A 20,834-nucleotide genomic window follows, 5' to 3' on the forward strand; every position below is an offset into this window, starting at 1 on the left:
TAATGATTGCTGATAAGTATAAAGATAACGATAAATAAAGCTTGTTTATTATACAACGCTTCAGCATAAAACTGGAATCGTGAGTTCTTATCGAGTTTTATCAAATGGATTTATAATTTTAGATATCAGCGTCGACGAAAAGTAGAATTTTGACTCACACCATGCACACACTCCTTTCCCTTCTTCCTTATTTCAATTTTGGTGTTAAACCATTCAGAATGACTTAAAACGTCAAAAACTATAAAATTGGCAAATCATCAGCTTCTCTGCCGAAAGCATAAACTTCTCCTGTAGGAAGTTGATAAAAATTTGAAAACATCTATTTATAAGATTGTCAAATATCTCCCTTCCGCCTTTTTGTATTATAAACCAAGAGCAAAAAAGCGGAAGGGAGATATTTGACAACCTAATATAAAGAAATATATATATTATGCATCAAAAACCATTGCATATTAGAAAAGATAGGAGGTTGGGATATGCAAATATCGATATTAATTAAGAATTAAAAGCCACGAGAATTTTTTTCAGATCCGACTTTTAGCTGACTATGTGTGCCTAGCCTTAAATTTTATGTTAGTTGACAGTTGACATGCCGGTCATATTATGAGATACGTTGCTTGTCAGTTTGCTTTGGTTTGTTTCTGCAAGTTCTGTTTATATGTTATAAGGATAAATAAACAAGTATAAATGGTTATAATACATTTGTTTATATCACTGTTAATTACTTAGGTTATCATTGGATATTCTTCATTATGAATTCCGCAAAAGACAGTAATGATGGAGTTGACACAAAGAGAAAATGCTATGAAAATATCACCCCACATAAAATAGCGGTGCTAATATTTATAAGAGAGTATTGTAATTTAATACAAAGTAAGCATTAATATATTTATCTAATTGAAAAACATCTAATGCCATAATATTTTTTAGCAAATGCAGATCAACCTTTAAGCCCAAAATGCAGAAGAGCGTTCAATATGCTTATTCTTAAATTAATTCAAGTATGTAGTGATTCTTTACAGTATTTTAAAATTATGTTCAATGATTGTCAATTCAGATACATAGTAATTGTGTATATTTATAATTGCAGTGTCCTGATATGGTGTTCAGAGATTTCTGCTCTTTACTGACTGCTAGTAAAAACAATTTACATCCGGATCACATAAAACTTTTTCATAAGGAAATAATGAAGATTTACACATGTAATGTGGAAAAATTATTGGATATTAGTTTAATGCTTGATAAGTTAATAGTGGATCCTTTAAATAGTACTGCAACATGTATTATAAATAAAAGCAGCTGTTTAGGTAAGCATTCTTTGAATTTAATACAGTAGAAGGCCTAGTAGTCTAGTCTGGCACCCACCAGTCCGGAATGTTCGATAGTCTGGCATTTCTCTAAAAAATTAATTTCTCTTCAAAAACTTGCCTTCATAGCAAATAAAAAGGCTCGAGGGCTATTAGAACTTTTATGGGGTGGTTTGAAATACTAGAAATAACTAGAAATTATCAAATTTTTATTTTTTTGTCACAGTTTTTTGTCTCGTCGGACTAAGGGATTTTTACTACATGTAAACTTTATTTATTTATTTTTTTTTTTTATTTATTTATTTGATATAATTCATTCATACTGTATTTCAGTCAGACAATTGTTCTGGTATGAGAGATTACAGCAATTATAACAAAAATAAATCTAAATTTTATGTAACAGACTTACATTAAGCCATCTATATATTTTTACTTATTACTATTATATACACATATATACACAGAATGCTTGCGTACATACATATGTACTTATACTTAATTGTAATTAATATTTTAACAGAACAGAAGAAATATAGTATTTAAAATAAGGAATTTGATCTCATTTATTTCATTTATCTCTTATGTAATTTTTCAATTTAATTTTGAAATTGTTTAGGTCAGTCATTGTCTTTAGTTTGTCTGGTAGTTTATTGTAAAGGCTGCTTGCACTTCTTCGAGGACTTGCAAGTCCTCTACTAGTTTTTGCATGTTTCATGTGAAAATTTCGGTTTTGTCTCGTTTGATGGTTGTGTATACTTAAACTTAAATTATAGTTATATGTAAACTTAAATAGTTTATTCTGTGTATTTTAGTTTTTTCTACAAATAAAGTTTATTTTTTTAAATTATTGTGAAGATTAAAATTTATAATTAAGATTTTTTAAATTAATTGCACCAAATTCTGAAATTAAAAACTAGAATATTGCCTTTCCAATAATATTAATATTTTAAATCTAAGTATATAAAAATAAAAGCACTTATATATGAGTATGAACAAATAATAATTCTTATTTTCTTATATGGAACATTAACTGTCTTGAAATATTTTAACATATAGATAAAAATAGTAAATTATATGCTTTCATGCTAGAATTGATTTACACAATGCTTTTACAGTAATTAATAAACTTTGTTTTCAATTTATAGTTCATATTACTCTTGTTATTGAGAGTGAGCAGATTTTTTAATACGAGTTCAATTTTGTATCTTAATGTTGTATTACATTACATTTGACATACATTTACATTTGATCAGTTAGAATTTTAATCATGATTTATAACAATTAATATACATTTTTATTGATTTATCTTAAATGTTTTATTTCTGATGTCCACTTTATATATTTAATGATATTTTTCAGGATTGTATATGCGAAGGATTATTTTAGCACTAGATCGAATGAGTTTTCACAAAGTCATAGAACTCAAAAGAGCTTTTGAGTCTTATATTGAACGTAATCAAAGTCAATTGAATGTGCAACAAGATGATATGGATGTTGAAGAAGACTACAATATTCCAAATACTGAAGAACGATTAAGGTATTTCTGAATTAAATAATTTAGAACTACACTATTGCAAATTATGCATTTTGTTTGAAAAGTTCATAAAATGAAAACTTATTCATTAATTTTAAGTAATTAAGACTCTATTTATATGAGACTTCTATTTGATTTCATTTTATTTTAAATTGACTTCAGATTACTTTTTAATAATTACTGAGCTTAACTAGTTTTGTATCAATCAGTATAACTCTTTTTACCTTTTCAGTGAGAAGGTCTTATGGTCTCGAAGACAAAGTGATTTATTCCTTGCTCAACAGTCCAACCTCATGTTACATAATGAGAAAGAAGCTCTAGATCCTAAAATAATTAAAACTAAAGTTGATGAATTTCTTTCATATGATAAAGACTATGCTGAAGCAGTAAATATCATAAATATATTGATTAAGCTTTAATATTTTTGAACTATTAATAATAAAAATGAATATTTTTAGCATTTCTTAAACTATCTCAACTCTCTTCGAGTTCGTGAATATTGTGGAGCAATGAATAATCTATATCATTGTTTTGATCGGGGAGCTGTTAATGAAGACAGGATAAGAGAGAGCCGCGGTTTTCGATACTCTGCATTGAATTTAGCTATGTTACATGCTGATTTTAATCATAGGTAAATATAAGAATAAAGTTTTAACCTTTTATTGCAACTACTATTATTATGTTTAATATATGACTTGCAGAATGCTTCTATGCTTTCTAGGTGTTACAACATAGTTCAAATTTAAAAGGATATCATTCAGCAAAAATCATTGATAAACATATACAAAATTAAACTTGAAATGATTGATATTTAAATGAAAGTTGATTGACTTTTTAAATTTATGTTGCTCAAAAATATTTAATTTTTTTTAAGGCATTCAGAGTTTAAACACAAAATATTTCTTCTTCTGGTGTATTAAAAATGTTAAAAATTTTGTACAAATCGTAATTATGAAGCGATCAAAAGTAAAATATTAAACATAATTGCCAATGTGTATGTTTCAAATGAACTTTTGAAATTTTGTAATATAATTAGTATAATTTTAAGAAACTCTTTTTTTGTTCGTTACTAATAATTAATATAATAACTTATTTGGAGAGCTCTTCCATAAATAATTTCTTTGTTCAATTTGACGGTTGTGCTTGCTGTGCCTTTATTAATTAAATTAGGTGGATTTAATTAAAAATCAATCATTTACAGTTCAATGATGATTTTATTAGACATTGAAATTATTTGATACATTTTTTGTTTATGTTTAAAATATTATGAAACAATCTAAATTGGAGCTAATTTTCTCCATTATTTCATATGTGATAGAGGAGGATGTCATCCATAATTGAAACTAGAAAGAATTAGAAATAAACTTTCAGTTAATTACAAAGAACTAAAGGGCATGATTTCTAACTAACATTTTTTGTATAGTTTTTGAAACTTAAAAATTGTAACATTTTTAAATTACAAAGAAATCATTATTGAGTTTTATCAGATGACTAGATTTTGTGAAAAGCAACCGAACTGAATATTATAGCAAATTTTTTAAAGTTAAATATTATAAAATAAAATTTTGCATGTTTTTTTACATGTATAAGTAATTGAAACAGTTATGTTTTTGACTTTGTGATTATTTGATTTTTTTTAGTATTTTGTACAAAATTCTGGACAAGTTGTTTACAAATCTATCAACATTGATGTATATGTAACACATATGAATTATTTTTAGAGAAAGTACTTTAAAAGCTATTAAAGAATGCATCATGCTAGCCCAAGAATGCAATGATAATGTTTGTTTGCAGTTGGCTCTAGTATGTCTTGCTCAACACAATTATCTTGACAATAGCAAGGTAAAAAAATAGATATTTTATGAATAAACAACTTTTCTGATTTATTTAAAAACGTATTTATTTTTAGTATAATATATTTATTATTCATATATATTTTCAGGCCCATGAGAATTTACTTCAGAAAGCTGTTACCAGATGCTTAGATTTATCATTGAGCCAAACGGCTAGTCTTGCCATGCAAAGTAGAGTACAAAGTTTGGCCTTTTCAGGATCGATGCCTTTTGCTCTGATGGAGGTATGTTATTATTTATTAAGTCATTATTCGATATATAAATCAAGCTAACAAGAATCTGTGTTGAATCGGTTTGTAACTGCCTTGATTCAGTTTTGTAGTGTAAATCTAGTTTTCTATTATATAAAGTTAAAAAATATTAAGTTCATTGTGTCATCTTTTTTAGACTATTTCTAATAATTTTTAATACCTTTCATAATAATAAATACTTGTGAGATTGTGAGGTACATGAAAAGTAAGTTTGCATTATTAGATTTCTTTCTTAAAATATATTTTTCAATGTGATAACTTGATGTGTTTATTATCTTTCCAAGTTTATGTTTTTCCTAGAAAATCCGATTCGCTAACTTTGTTTTCTCAACGTTTCAAGTAATTCTGAATTGCTTGAGGCCATATTTGAAAAAAGTATGTGTGTGAGTGAGTCAATTTGTGATCTTTTGTCGTCGTTTTCTCAAAAAGGGCTAAACCGATTCTAAAAGTTTAACTAGTGGTTCGAGAAATATTAAATGTTTTCAAATAAATTATTATAAATACTGTAATATGTTTAATACTTATAAGAATTATATAAACTGAATTACAAAGATAAAATTATTCACTTAAAGTATATAAGTGGGCTATAGATCTTTAAATAGAATTAAAATTGAAATCTGAATTATTTTCGAAATACAAAAACAAAATTTTTTTTGAAAAAAAAAAAATTAAATGAAACCTTTTTTTCTAAAGCAATTTTTTCGTCAACACAAGCAGAAAGTCTTTTGAATCATTAAAATTGGATGCTTATTTCTCTCAAAAACTGCCATTATTTGTACATTTAGCTCTGTATCTTCGAAATGGCTGGACCTGCCTTTGCTAAAAACTAATAACCACTTCTCCCACTCATTACAAATTGCATGTTTTTTGGATTATTCAAATCAGATTTCTCGCAAATACCCGATTTCTATTTTCTGCACTCTTTGCTCCGTATCTCCGTAACGGCTGGACCTGTCTTTGCCAAAAACTAATCAGCACATCTCCCTATCAATAGAAATTGAATGTTTTTTTAACTATTCAAACCGGTTGATCCGTGCGCTCGAAAATGTGAACGAAAAAATTCTGAGGTATGCCAAAATGTTCAGAAACCCCTGATACGTGAAGATATGCAAAAATTTTCATTTTTGATTTTCGGCCAGTTACTATAACTTACCCTACGGGAAATTAAAATCCATTTCATGTAACTCGATATGGATTAGCGTTTATCAATTATGCGCGACGACCGGCCGAGCCGCTTTATTGTAATTTGCAGAAAAGTGTGATTTTTTGTCCACGTTTTAGTCCACAATTCTAAACCCATTTTGTAAATTCAAAAACTGTTTGAAAGATATCAGTTGGCTTTGTGCTGATTAGTTTTCGGCAAAGATAGCCCTAATCGTTTCTTCAAAATTGATCGTTAAAATTGTTTTTTTTTTGCTTTTTTAGTGATACCTTATATATTTGCTTTTTTAGTGTTACTGGATTTAATGAACCTACTAAAATATTAGACGCTAACAATAAGTGATTTATTTATTAAAATTAATTAAAGGTTTAATTATTTCAATTAATTAAAGTTGATTTAAAATTTACACGTTTTTAAAAAATTCTTCGTGTATGTATTAAACGCGCGTGTTTGTTTTTCAATTTGTTTGTACATGTTTGGTAAATTTGTATAATATGCAAATATTTTTCACATTATAAACCCAAGTACAGCAACTCAGTATACTTACAAATCACGCATATAATATTATAATGATTTCTTATTGATTAATTTGTATATTTACACAGTTTATGCAACATGCCACTTAGATTTATTTCGAGTTTTTCATATGTGCCAAATTAAAAAAAACTAGTTGAAAGTGACATTTAGCCTTAAGGCAAGTTGCATGACCTTCCCGAAATGTGTAAGAATTGATTTAATCAATCGAAATTGAAATTTAGATATTTGTATAAAATTTTCAACTGTTTATTTCAAAATTATCGCTTTCAATTAAATCTAAACATTGTGATTTTGAATAGAATTTTCTTAAGCATATTTAAATTAACTGTAGTTATATCAATTATATTGCACAGACACGTGCTCGTATGCCCTAAAATTTTAATGATTTGATAATGTTTGACTTATAACATCACAAAAACAACTTTTGACACAAATTTTGACAATAATATTTTCTCAAATTTTAATGAATGTTTAACTTTAAACTATTTGTCGTAGGGCCGTAACATTTTAGTATCTTTTATGAGACTATGATACCTATTGCCAAAAGAGGGGTGGCGAATTTTTCAGAATGTCAAAATTTTAAATCCAAAAAATTGTATCGGCAATTTATTTTAAGGATTGATCCTGATCTAGATAATTTTTTATGAAATAGAATGTTATTCATTTTCGAATCAAACTTATTCGAGGGCACCTCATTAATATTTTTATTGATGTATCATGTTTAAAATAAAAATGATCAAATTATAAGCTTTTTTTGGAGAAATCATTTTGGAAAAAACTTTGTTGAGGTGAATCTTACATATAAAACGCTTTAAAATGGTTTTAAATAGTTTCTTATTTTATTTCGGGAATTAATATGATATATTGATTGTTATTTTGTGTTAATTTAATTATTTCTTGGTTTGTAATTTTTTTTTTTTGAAATGAATTCTATATGATAAAACTGAACCTAAACTAAAATATCTGACAATTTGGTGTGCATAGGTTCATTGATCACATTTGAACACCAATTGGCATTTCCTTCACGGGTAAGTTATTGTAATTGGAAAAATTAAACGTAAATGCAATTGATTATAAATATTTACGTTTTAAAACTTTTGGCATACCTTAGGTTTCAAAACATTTTGGCATACCTTAGGAAAAATGGATGTATGCATGTGTATTTGCGGTTACATTTTTTTGTCAACGCTTTTGAGACGAATCAACCATTGGAATGTTTCAATTGCCGGGAAGATGTCCTGATTAGTTTTTAGTACAGACAGGGTTACCCATTTCGGAATAAGAGGCAAAATGATAAAAAATAGCTATTCATTTTTTTTAGGGAGGAGCCACATTCTCTATCCGATTGAAAAGTTCAAAACACATTTTACTTGTGCAACGAAATGAAGAATTGACTAAATTTTTGCGTTTTTGGGTAAAGTGAGCTTGCGTTTTTGATGATACAAAAAAGTGCCATTTGGTGGTTAAAAATGATCAATGGACATTTGCACACCAAATTATCAGATTTTTTACACAAATTTTAATAATCAGTACAAATTTGGTTTTTATTTTTAACTTCTCGCGGAGTAAGTTATAGTAGTCGCAAATAAATCGAAAATATTTTTTTTGCATATCTTTACGTTTCAAAGGTTTCTAAACATCTGTGGCTTACAAAAAATGGATGGTTATAAGTGCGTGCGTTTGAATGTAAGTAATATGTATGTATGTAATTAGGACGAATACTAAATTTCGTCCACGGTTTCGAGAGCACGGATCAACCGATTTGCATGATTCAAGAAACATTCGATTCCTACTGATAGGGAAATTCGTTTTTTGAGAGAACGGAGCGTCCGATTTGATAGATTCAAATCTCTCTCATTTACTCAAATTTACTCATATTGACGAAATGAAAAATTAACTAATTTTTGGGAAGGCTGGTTTAGTGGTGTGGGAGTTGTAATTATTATGAAAATATATTAAATTATAAACGCCCAACATATAAAAATATATAAAATTTATTCATTATAAAATATTCTGATTTCAAAATATACAATGACAAGTCCAGTTGTTTTTTTACAATCATGACTAGCCTGCTTGATTTCCCCACACATTCCCTGCCCAGTGTGATACTGGTCAATTACAAATTTTCATGTTTCGTCAGTAGATCCACCGTATGTGGTAATTCGACCTTCCATCAACTCCATACTCTGTATAAGGTTCTGACTAAAAAAAAAATGTGGAAAATTTCCTGAACCTCGATGTCGGTGAACTTCTAAGATTCAGTCTCGATCTAATTGGTATTAGTTATATCAGAATTACTTAATGTTTGGAATGCATAATTTATGGGTACAGTTTCCATTTCTGCAGGCGTTGCATTCGTATCTGATGGGTTCTGATCAGAGAAAGAAGTTTGCTCTTTATCCAAATCAGGATCATTGGTTTCTTTAACATAAGAGTCCAGAATTGTGGAATCCAATAAATAATTTATGTCAAATTTTGTTTTGACTCGTCGCTGTCACCGATAATGGGAGGTAGCATCAAAAGACGATTTGTTGAGTTAACAGACAAGGAGAGGTTGAATTGCATTCAAATGAAAAGCTTAGGCTCCAAATTATATTATTTTTTTGTCAGCAATAAACACTGAGGTCTGAGTATACCAAATGAGTAACCACGAAAGTCCGATCCAGATAGTAAGTGCGTTAACTATGATGGATCGTGGACTGGACGTACCTTATAGGTCGTCTCTGAAGACCAGTGATTATGGTGCTGCGTCAAAATCAATTTTCTTAAATCCTCGAAAAATAAAACTCATTTATCTTCATCTCCATCGTCGTGAGTCACCAATGTGGGAGTTGTAATTATTATGAAAATATATTAAATTATAAACGCTCAACATATAAAAATATATAAAATTTATAAATTACTTATATTCATTATAAAATATTCTGATTTCAAAATATACAATGACAAGTCCAGTTGTTTTTTTACAATCATGACTAGCCTGCTTGATTTCCCCACAGTGGTTATGAAGATCCAGAAAAAAGTTATAAAAATAACACTTGGTGGAGAAAAATAATCATTGGACATACGCACATCAAATTATCAGATACTTTATAAGATACAAAAATAAGTACAAATTTTGTTAACATTGCTTTGCAAAAAAAAAAAAAAACAAAAAAAAAACCTTCGGGAAGTTAATAAAAAGTGCTTCTTCGGGAAGTTAATAATAAGTCAGCCCTAGTAGATAATTTCTAATAACGAAGTAATCAAATATGAAAAGATCAACAGTCGGGTTACCATCTACAAAAATACGACATAAGGAAAAGATTCAGGGCACAAGGTTCTGATTTCTATTTGCACTTTTTGCTTCGTATTTTTGAAACAGCTGGACCAGTCTTAGCGAAAAACTAATCAGAATCATTGGGATCGAACATACATACACACATACACATTTTGAGGTATACCAAAATGTTCAGAAGGACTTGAAACGTAAAGATAAGAAAAAAATACCATTTTCGATTCATTTACGACTAATATAACTTACCCTACGCAAAGTTAAAACTTATATTTAAATCATTTTAAAAAAAATCAATTAAAAATGTAATATTTTGTCTATTAAAATGGGCGCCTGAAGTGATAGGGCCTAGGGCGGCAGAGAGCTTAATCCGCCACTGCCTAAAACTAATTAGTATCATTCCAACCAATCGAAATACATTGATTGACTTGTAAATTTTTGAAATCGGTTCAAGCGTTTTTTTCAAACTTCTATGCCGATTTTTAACCAAACTTCTTACTTTGACAATCGCCAAAAAAACGATACTAATTTTCGCAAACTTTGAAGAATTTTTAAATTTAAACGATTTGTTGTATGGCCGTGATATTTTAGGATGATCTATAAGACTATGGTATCTACCGTAAAAAAAATTATAAAAATTGTCGAAATTTCTTTTTTAACACTTTATTACAAGAAAACGCCCCGGCTGTTATTTACCAAAAACTAATCAGGTCGATTTCCCAACATCTTTCGAACGGTTTTTGATTCGTCAAAATCTATTGGAATTGCGGCCTAAAACATGGTCGATTTTTTTTTCACTTTTCTGCTATTTATAAAGAAACGGCTTGGCTGATCGTAGCGCAAAATTGATAAACGCTATTCCTCATCGAGATACATCGAATGGCTTTTAAATTTTTGAAATCGGTCCAGCCGTTTTTGAGAAACCGTCGAAACGGCAAAAAATCTGTTTACATACACAAATACTTTTTCCAAATTTTGGTCTCATTCGATTCAGAGTAGCTCGTCTAGAAAACATAATTTTAGCGAATCGGATTTTTTTATGAAAACAAACTTCTCCTTCCGGATGTTAAATATACCACTAATCTGAGCAGCTTTTTACAATTACAATTGTAATTGTATTTTTTAAAAAATACATTGTTTTCCATATGCTTGCTTTTAATTAATATTAATATAAAATTAACCATTTACAAAAAATATTAGTTAATGAATGAAAATTATTTTGATTATACTTTTTTTTTCTTAAATAAATTTTATTTACAGATAATGCGTAAAAGTGATTTACTAAACTGTCAAAATTCAATGGTAGATTTAATGAGTAATAGTTACTCGCAAAAGACAGCTCTGTGGCAATTATATGGAAAGACTGATATGGCAAATATATTTTCCCAACTATTATTACATCTAAATACAAGTTATATGACTCAAGGAAGTTATCCTTATAATGGTGAAGGTATGTATATGAGTATCAACAATTTAAAATAATAGTAATGCAAATACGTTTTAATGTATTTTGAATTTTTATTTTTAAAGTATTTTGATTACAGGTGTTTGTATTGCCATATGTAGGGCCGCGAGTTCTTTGCCATATCATCATGCTAACCTTGTTCTGGAGCATGCTCGTGATAGATGTCGGAGGGAACCTTTAACTTCAAGCTGGATGCAAATGCAATCGGTTTTATGTTTTGAGCATCACGTGCATTCAGGTAATATTGGAACTTATAAATTAAATATTTAGTACCTTTGTTTCTAAATATGTTTCTAAGGCTGTATTGTCAAAAAAAATGTTGTAGGAAATTTTATTCTTATTTTTTCCAATTAGTTTGTTTTCTACAAAAATTCAGATTTATTAATTTTTATGTTGTTTATTGCTTATTTCAGTTATTTTGAGTCATTTAACAACTGGAATAAGTTTCTAAACCGGCTTCACCGATTTAATATATTTAAACGCCATTTGAAAAAACTTATTTAGGACTCGCGTTGATTGGTTTTGCGCGACAATCAGCCCAAGCCGCGTCTTTATAAATAGCGATTAAGTGCAAATTTTTTCAGTCGTTTCGTATGTCTTCGCCAAAAATTCTGAAGGTATTTTGAAAAAATCTTTAGACATAAAATTCACAGATACCAACAACGCTGGTCTTTCGTCTTCAGAAATTTTGAACATATTTAGGAATCCAATTTAAAACCTGACAATTTTTTTGAGTTTATCATAAGTTTTGTTGTCTATTTTAGATCAATGGCAAGATGCAGATATTAGTTCAAATCTATTGGTACCTTTGAATATGTGGGAAAGTTTAGTAAATAAGGCTAAATTAAATATATTTTATGTAGATTTACCTACTGCAAATTTTTATATCAACCAAATTATAGATAATTGTGAAAGCGATATAGAACTAAAGAACTTTGTTGAATACAAAGTCAGAGCTTTGAGGCTCAGTGCGCAAGTGGAATGCAATTCTTTTTATATGCTTGGCGAAACTATTGCAAAACTAAATTGTGCACTTGTGTTATCTTGTAACAACTACTTAGATTTTAATTCTGCAATGATAGAAATGAAAATTGCATCAATACAGCTAGAAATGAACTTACCAAATCAGGCCTTAAAAATAATAAACAGAGTTATACCATGTGTGCTTGCGAACGGATGCAATTTTGATATAGCCAGATCATTACTGTTATTCACCAAATGTACTATTGCATCTGCTATAATGGAGAACACCACATCTAAAGATTATACATTACGTAAATGTGCAAATATGTTAGACAAAGTGATGTACTATCTACAATTAGATAATGCTTATAGCAAAATTAGAGACATTTTATATCTTCAAGCAATTTTGTATGATGAAATTAATCTTATTAATGAAAGAAACAAATGCTCCTATGAATATAGAATTCTTGAGGAGCAATTTAATATTTGTGATGGGTATAATATGCTGGTTGGCTTTTGAGCGTCAATTAAAATGTCATAAAATAATGAATAAAATAAATCAAATATTTAATTAATGCTTTTTTTCAAATATATTGATTTTTGGTATCTGTGCTTAAAAATACTGTTTTTGTCCTTGCCTGTTAAAGCTTGTACCTAGTATAATAATTGTTATCGATAGCATTCACATAATGTGGCTTGGATTGCTTATTATATTCGGAAGAAGAATTTTATGCTTTTGCCAGAAAAGCTTGCTACAATATATCCTTTTGGGAATATTCTGATATATATTCATATATATATATATATATATATATATATATATATATATATATATATATCTTATATATAAAATTCTTCTGTAACAACGTAAGTTTCATAATTCCTCCTAAACTATAATTCGGATTTTCATGAATCTTCCTGAAGTTTGTTCAGGAATTTTTTTAGAATGTTTTGATTCATAGAAGTATAGTTAGATCGTAGAAATAAATGGAAAAAATTACAAAAAACCGCTTATCATTGTTTGCCCTTGAAAATATTTGAAGCTTAGTTTGACATTAAAAACAATTGAAGACTGTCATTTGCCAAACATTTCTGTTCACTTATAGGCTAAGGCAATATTAAAATATAATAAATTCATGATTATGATTAAGGGAAATGTAATGTCTACATTATTAATGCCGAAAAGCAGTTGAGATGTGCCAAAAATTGATGCAAATAATATAACATGCATGTGACAAGTGATGCAGTCTGCGCATGCGTCTGACGCGCACGGCGAATCGTGTTCTCAACGTACGCGTAATCATTTTGTCTGCGCACTTTGCGAACAGATTCGCCGTACGAATTCGTGCAAAGGAGACGAGCCATAAGTGATTGCGCTCAAAAATATTAAATTTGCAGTCGTTTTGCCTTACTATACAAAGTCACAATACAAAAAAAATTATTTAGAAGTTTCATTGTGTCAAAAATTCATATTATTGTCATTGGGTACGGAATATCTACTCAATGGAGCGCTTTCGGTCTGAACTTCTTTTACTGTTTTCCATTTCGTTTGGAATTTTGGAACTAGGTTCATCTTACTCTTCAGAAGTGAAAACAATTCAGACTCCTTTACCACTTCTCGGGTGGATGACATTTCTTTTCAGTGGTGTAATTTTACTTTTTTCAAAATAACGACTAATCGATACGTTGGGTATCGATAAAAGAACTAATTATAAGAGAAAAATGTTTAATAATGTTTTTCAAAAAAGCAAATATTTTTCAAGTTACTGGCTACTGAAAATTTGTTTTTGCGTTTTTCATCATTTTTTGCTAATATCTTCAAAAATATACATTTTAACGAAAATCATGTAATGAACAAAATTATATCAATTAAAATCTTACTAAATCGCTATTTTATAGTGTTTTGGGAACATTATTAGGCTAGATATAATATGAAAATGGTTTTTTTTTGTGTCTGTCCGCTTCTACGCCACCGGATGACTGTGCCCCACCCACCCCGCGCGAGTTGTACTCTCACTCGCCCTGAGATCCGAGAGATTTCGCACATTCTGTGGGCAATCCTCTCAATTACATTGCGATCGCAGTGTTTGAGAGTCCCGCATATCCGTGATCCGGAGGACGCGTCGCCTAAATGTTCCAGGGGTTTAATTAAAATTTAATTAAGTGAAAAATGTAGCTTTTTTTAACATGTTTGAACCGACTTTATACAAGTTTTTACCGGTAGATGGCTACTTATAAGTTATAATCTTTTTTCCATTTATAACTCTCGCTGTGCAATACTGCTGATAAGTTATATATTTTTTACAACTTATAACGCACGCTGTGCTGTACTGCATGGAATTATTAATAATTAAATCCCGCAATATCTAACATTTTTCACTCACTTATATTATTGAAAGTGTTAATTATTTCATTTGAATTAATATACTACTTCAAATATTGGTCAGTTTTACTTATAAAAAAATTAAAGTCCTCAAATCTTGTGTTGCTTTTTTCTTTTGCACAGGGAAATCTTTATTAATATTAATATATCCCCTATTTTTATTCGCGTAATTATTACATTAATATTCCCTACCATATTTACGCTACCATCTCCTACCTTACTTTTCACTACACCTTACTAACTTTACACTACCTTAACCTAATGCTTACCTACGTTAAAAACTGATATTCTTACCTTGCTTATCTCTCCATGGCTCGAACCTGCGACCCCGTCCACTCCAGTGACTCCCACCTCCCAACCCGCGACGCCACAACGATTACATTAAGACCCTGCTACAAAGTAGGTGATATTGTATATTTTAAACGAAAAAAAAACTAACAGGCCATATGGCCAAAAAAAAGTTTGGTTGGTATGGACTGTGTTGGCGTAATTGGTAGAGCGATGGCTTCGTGCCAAAAGGGTACCGAGTTCTAATCATACCTCAGGACAAAAAACAGCAGTGATGTTCACGTTGTGGTATTTACTTATTGTTGAATAACATAAAGTTAATATTTAGATATAACAAACTAACACGTCATAAGGCCGAAAAAAGCAGAGTTGATGTGGCCTGTGCTGGCGTAATTGGTAGAGTGGTGCCTTCGTACCAAAAGGGTACCGAGTTCGAACCACGCCTCAGGACAAAAAACAGTGGTGTTGTTCACGTTGTGGTATTTACTTATTGTTGAATAACATAAAGTTAATATTTAGATATAACAAACTAACAAGTCATACGGCCGAAAAAAAGGGGAGTTGATGTGGCCTGTGCTGGCGTAATTGGTAGCATGATGGCTTCATACCCAAAGGGTACCGAGTTCGATTCATCCCTCAGAACACAGAACAGAAAATAGCCGAATTTGGTCGGAAATAGTTCGAATTTGGAACGCCGGGTATGCTCTCTCGATCGAGAGGAGAGTAGTGAAACCCGCAGCATCCCGAAACAGGGGGGAGAGGGGAATATTAAATAGGGTGTGTGGGGTTTGCAAACGCGCGCCCCGCCTCCCGTGGTCCTACCCACAAAAAAAGGAGGGGGAGCCAGGATTCCGCGCGACGACCGAGCCTGGATTAAAAAACTGGGTGAGTCGGTGTGCGAATCACCCTCTCGCACCCTCGAGTGCCGTGAGGGGGAAATGTGTTGTGTAACGGTTGCTAGGCAAAGAAATTCGCGAAATAATTTTGCTGAAAATTTTGTGTTAACGGTTACATAGTAACGGTTGCTAGGCAAAGAATCGCAAAATAATCAACAATTTTACTGAAATTTTTTTTTTAGCGGTTACATAGTAACGGTTGCTAGGCAAAGAAATTCGCGAAATTTTGCTAAAAATTTAGTGTTAACGGTTACATAGTAACGGTTGCTAGGCAAAGAATCGCAAAATAGTTTTGCTGGAAATTTAGTGTTAGCGGTTACATAGTAACGGTTGCTAGGCGAAGAATCGCAAAATAGTTTTGCTGGAAATTTTGTGTTAGCGGTTACATAGTAACGGTTGCTAGGCAAAGAATCGCAAAATAAACAATTTTATTGAAAATTTTGTGGTAACGGTTACATAGTAACGGTTGCTATGCAAAGAATCGCAAAATAATCAACAATTTTACTGAAAATTTTGTGTTAGCGGTTACATAGTAACGGTTGCTAGGCAAAGAAATTCGCGAAATTTTGCTAAAAATTTTGTGTTAACGGTTACATAGTAACGGTTGCTAGGCAAAGAATCGCAAAATAGTTTTGCTAAACAATAGTAACGGTTGCTAGGCAAAGATCGCAAAATAAACAATTTTACTGAAAATTTTGTGGTAACGGTTGCTAGGCAAAGAATTGTGTTAGCGGTTAACGGTTACATAGTAACGGTTGCTAGGCAAAAATAATGCTAGGCTTGGCAACGGTTTAAACCGTATTTTTCGTTGCCATAGCAACCCCTTTACCGCTATCTCTGTCAGTTCCTTTCTTTTCTTTTTCCTCTCACCCCTCTTCTCTGTGCTCCCTTCATTTCTTCCTCACACATCCCCGGAGACTCGCACACCGACCCCCCGTAATACACCCAGTTTTTTAACGATAGAGACTGAGGGAGCGTACTTGGGGTTCCAAATTCGAACGGATATGATACCGTGCATCTGTCGTTCCACAACGTTTTACGTTTTGTGTCCGGAGGTATGAGTCGAAATCGGCACCCTTTGGGTATGGGTAGACCATAATGCTACGAATTGCGCCAGCACAGGCCACATCGACTGTGGTTTTTTTCGGTCTTATGACTTGTTAGTTTGTTATATCTAAATATTTACTTCATGTTTTTTAACTTCAAGTAAATACCACCACATCAACAACATTACTGTTTTTTGTCCTGAGGTATGATTCGAACTCGGTACCCTTTTGGTACGAAGCCACCACTCTACCAACCACGCCAGCACAGGCCACATCGACTCCGGTTTGTTTTGGGTTTATGACTTGTTAGTTTGTTATATCTAAATATTTACTTTATATTATTCAACATAAGGTAAATATCACTACGTCAACAACACTAGTGTTTTTTTTTCTTATGATATGATTCGAACTCGGTATTCTTTTGGTACGAAGCCACCACTCTACCAATTACGCCAGCACAGGCCACATCGGCTCCGCTTTTTTTCGGTCTTCTGACTTGTTAGTTTGTTATATCTAAATATTAACTTTATGTTATTCAACAATAAGTAAATACCACAACGTGAACAACACTACTGTTTTTTGTCCTGATGTATGATTCGAACTCGGTACCCTTTTGGTATGAAGCCACCACTCTACCAACTACGCCAGCACGCCAGCATGTGGTCTAAGGCTCTGCTTTTTTCGGCCTTATTACTTGTTAGTTTGCTATATCTAAATATTAACTTTATGTTATTCAACAATAAGTAAATACTACAACGTGAACAACACTACATTTTTTTGTCCTGCGGTGTTAAGGCGCAAAGCTTAAAAATTACTTCAACGTCTAACTGAGCCCTAAACTTATACTGAATAAAAATTATTAAAAATTGAAATTAACAATATTAGCCCCGCCCGTAAGAGGCCTTATTACTTGTTAGTTTGCTATATCTAAATATTAACTTTATATTATTCAACAATAAGTAAATACCACAACGTGAACAACACAACATTTTTTTGTCCTGCGGTGTTAAGGCGCAAAGCTTAAAAATTACTTCAACGTCTAACTGAGCCCTAAACTTATACTGAATAAAAATTATTAAAAATTGAAATTAACAATATTAGCCCCGCCCGTAAGAGGCGGGTTACATTAATTTATAAATCTAAGGGGGATGATTATTAGGCTTATTTCAAGTCATTTGGCAGACACATAAAAAAACTATCGACACATAAATAACATCAAAATTAAAAATATCTTAAGTTACTAATGCATTTTGCACTTGATGTGTGAAATGAGATACAGACAGTCGTCTGCATCGCCAGGCGACAGGCTATCGTACCAGAATACGAGACGATACGATACCCTTACAAAAAATAGTTCAGATTACCACTATTAGAAATCCTTAACATGAGGTATGATTCGAACTCGGTACCCTTTCGGTACAAAGCCATCACTCTACCAATCATGCCATCACAGGCCACATCGACTCTATATTTTTCTTATATTATATATAAATTTCTTATATTTTATATAAAGACTTTAATTTTAAATATAAAATTTTATTATGTTATTAAAAATCAATTTTGTACAACTTATTTATATAAATTAAATTAGTGGTTCAGTCTTACAGCCACTTTAAATTTACCTAATAATACATGCATACTGTTCGTACATTCTTGATATGATAATAATTATTCGTATATAATAAAACTTTTAAAACAAAGCCTCTAAATTAAAATATTTTTTTATATATATTAAATTTAAATATCTTGATATTCATCAGCATAATAAGGTTCTACATGACCTGAAGAAAAAAATAAAACATATTAAGGATAAATAGTATATAGTATATGTACTTGTATATCATAAACTTGAATAAATTTAGAACATTTAAAAAAATTAAATGATTATATTTATAGGAGGTAAAAATTCATGAAACTATGTAATATTAATAATCTATATAATAATGTTTTACGTGAAGACAAGTGTTGTAATAAAAAATCGCTATTTTCTATGATTCCAGGCCATATCAATAGGTATCAAACCCAAAATGGGGACTAGCAGTCCATGAAGTTGTATAAGGTCTACGGTCAAACGCCATATTGTTTGGGCCGCGAGATGCACTTTTTGGCCACCATGAGAAGGCGCGATGTTTTCACTGATAGTCCATGGCATGGTTTTTACTCAATTCAAACATGTCAAAAAATCTACAATTTTTATTCATTTCAATCTGGTTAAAAAATCAAAGTGTATAGTCTACGGGTATTTACTCAATTCAAACATGTTGAAAAATCAAAGTGTGTTGCCAATTCATGGTCTTTCACTTAATTCAAACATGTCAAAACATCTACATTTTTCACTTAATTCCATCTTATTGAAAAATCAAAGTTTACAGTCTTAGTGACTACAATGCAATTATGTGGGAAGTATCAACGAATAAAAATATTGGAAGACATTTAAATCTAATTAAGACCAATGAGTGGAAAATTAAATCTTTTGATGGAAGTGCCAAGGAAATAGCATTGAATTGCAAACCTATTATTTTAGAATACGCCAAGGAGCACTGATTGAGAGCGTAACCAAGGCTTGTGGTGTCAGAATGAATCGTAAGCATGCCATGAATCAAAGGCAATCTGCGCTCTGGAGCAATAAATAAATCAGCTTTCTTCATGAAGAATGTCATAGGAAAAAAAGAATCGCTCAGCGAGGCTATCGTCTTCCAAACTCTAGTAATGGAATACAAACAGGCATGTGAGCAACTAAATAAAGCTATCCAAGATAGTATAAATAGATGCTGAATAAAATTGCTGGACGATGTCGAAGAAAACCCATGAGGAAGGCCTCAAAGGCTCTACACGACAACCTGATTTATACTACCAAGTAACACATGTTGACCTAAATAGTATTCCACCTATAACACTGCAAGAATTGATGGAAGCTTGCCATTAGGTTGGAAATTAAAGCACCGGGATCAGATGGAATTTTCAAAATTTCTTTAAAAGCATCAATATTGACATCTCCGACAATATTTCTTAGTGCCTATAATGCTTGTCTAAAAGAAGGAGGTTTTCCACGAAAATGGATACAGCAATGATTAGTGCTTCTTTCCAAAGGAAGAAAACAACCAGATAAAACATCATTGTACCGTTCGATATGCAAGCTGGATACAGCGGGTAAAATTTTCAAAAGTTGATCCACTATTAGCCATTAGACAATCAGTATGGATTTCATAAAGGTTTTAGTTGGTATTATACCGGTATTGAAACCGACATAACCAGAGAAAGAAAAACAGTCTGGAGTGCATAAATGCATTTCCTTTGATATACATAAGTAACAAAAACACATACATACATCAATTTTTTATAAGGTATGTCAACATGTTTAGAAACCTCTTAAACATAAAAAAATGCAGAAATTTTCATTTTTGATTTTTGGGCGATTACAATAACTTACACTATGGAAAGTTAAAAATTCTAGTCAAAATATAGTTATTATAATTAGCGATTAATTAGCTTTCTCAAAAAATTGTAAAGCACTATCGGATTTCATGTTAGGCAGTTTTGTGCAAACATTAATAATAATTTTGTGCATTTGATCATGAAAATATAATAACTATTTGATATATGGTGACTTTTAAAAGCATTAATCACTCTTAGCCCAGAGCGATTGAGATATTTTATTTTTAAATGTAAATATTCCTGTTAGCTGCAGTAGTAATTACAATTTGAAAAAAAAAAACAATGCTTAATTTTAAATTTCAAAATTATAATAGATTACTGTCTATATAGAATACAAAAATATTAAATAAAAATTAGCGAATTCAAGTACAGTAAAGTTAATCATAGGATAAGTCGCATTATAAATTTTTGGTACATATTTTTTCATATACTTCCCCAGA

At 30.7% G+C, this 20,834-nt stretch overlaps 1 protein-coding gene across 1 annotated transcript; it reads left to right on the top strand.

The window, feature by feature from the left end:
• Positions 1-620: 620 nt before the first annotated feature.
• LOC113367156 (anaphase-promoting complex subunit 5-like) lies at positions 621-12,866 on the top strand. Its single transcript, XM_026608785.1, has 12 exons — positions 621-647; positions 730-873; positions 931-1,001; positions 1,091-1,307; positions 2,667-2,844; positions 3,074-3,227; positions 3,300-3,472; positions 4,563-4,683; positions 4,784-4,918; positions 11,179-11,368; positions 11,463-11,621; positions 12,148-12,866. Exons 2-12 carry the CDS (start codon positions 753-755, stop codon positions 12,864-12,866), a joined length of 2,238 nt encoding a protein of 745 aa, XP_026464570.1. The 5' UTR covers positions 621-647; positions 730-752.
• Positions 12,867-20,834: the final 7,968 nt, after the last annotated feature.

This window comes from Ctenocephalides felis, unplaced genomic scaffold (assembly GCF_003426905.1).
Source record: "Ctenocephalides felis isolate EL2017-DRISC unplaced genomic scaffold, ASM342690v1 CF-g0.4_SCAFFOLD_01170, whole genome shotgun sequence".
NCBI lineage: Eukaryota > Metazoa > Arthropoda > Insecta > Siphonaptera > Pulicidae > Ctenocephalides > Ctenocephalides felis.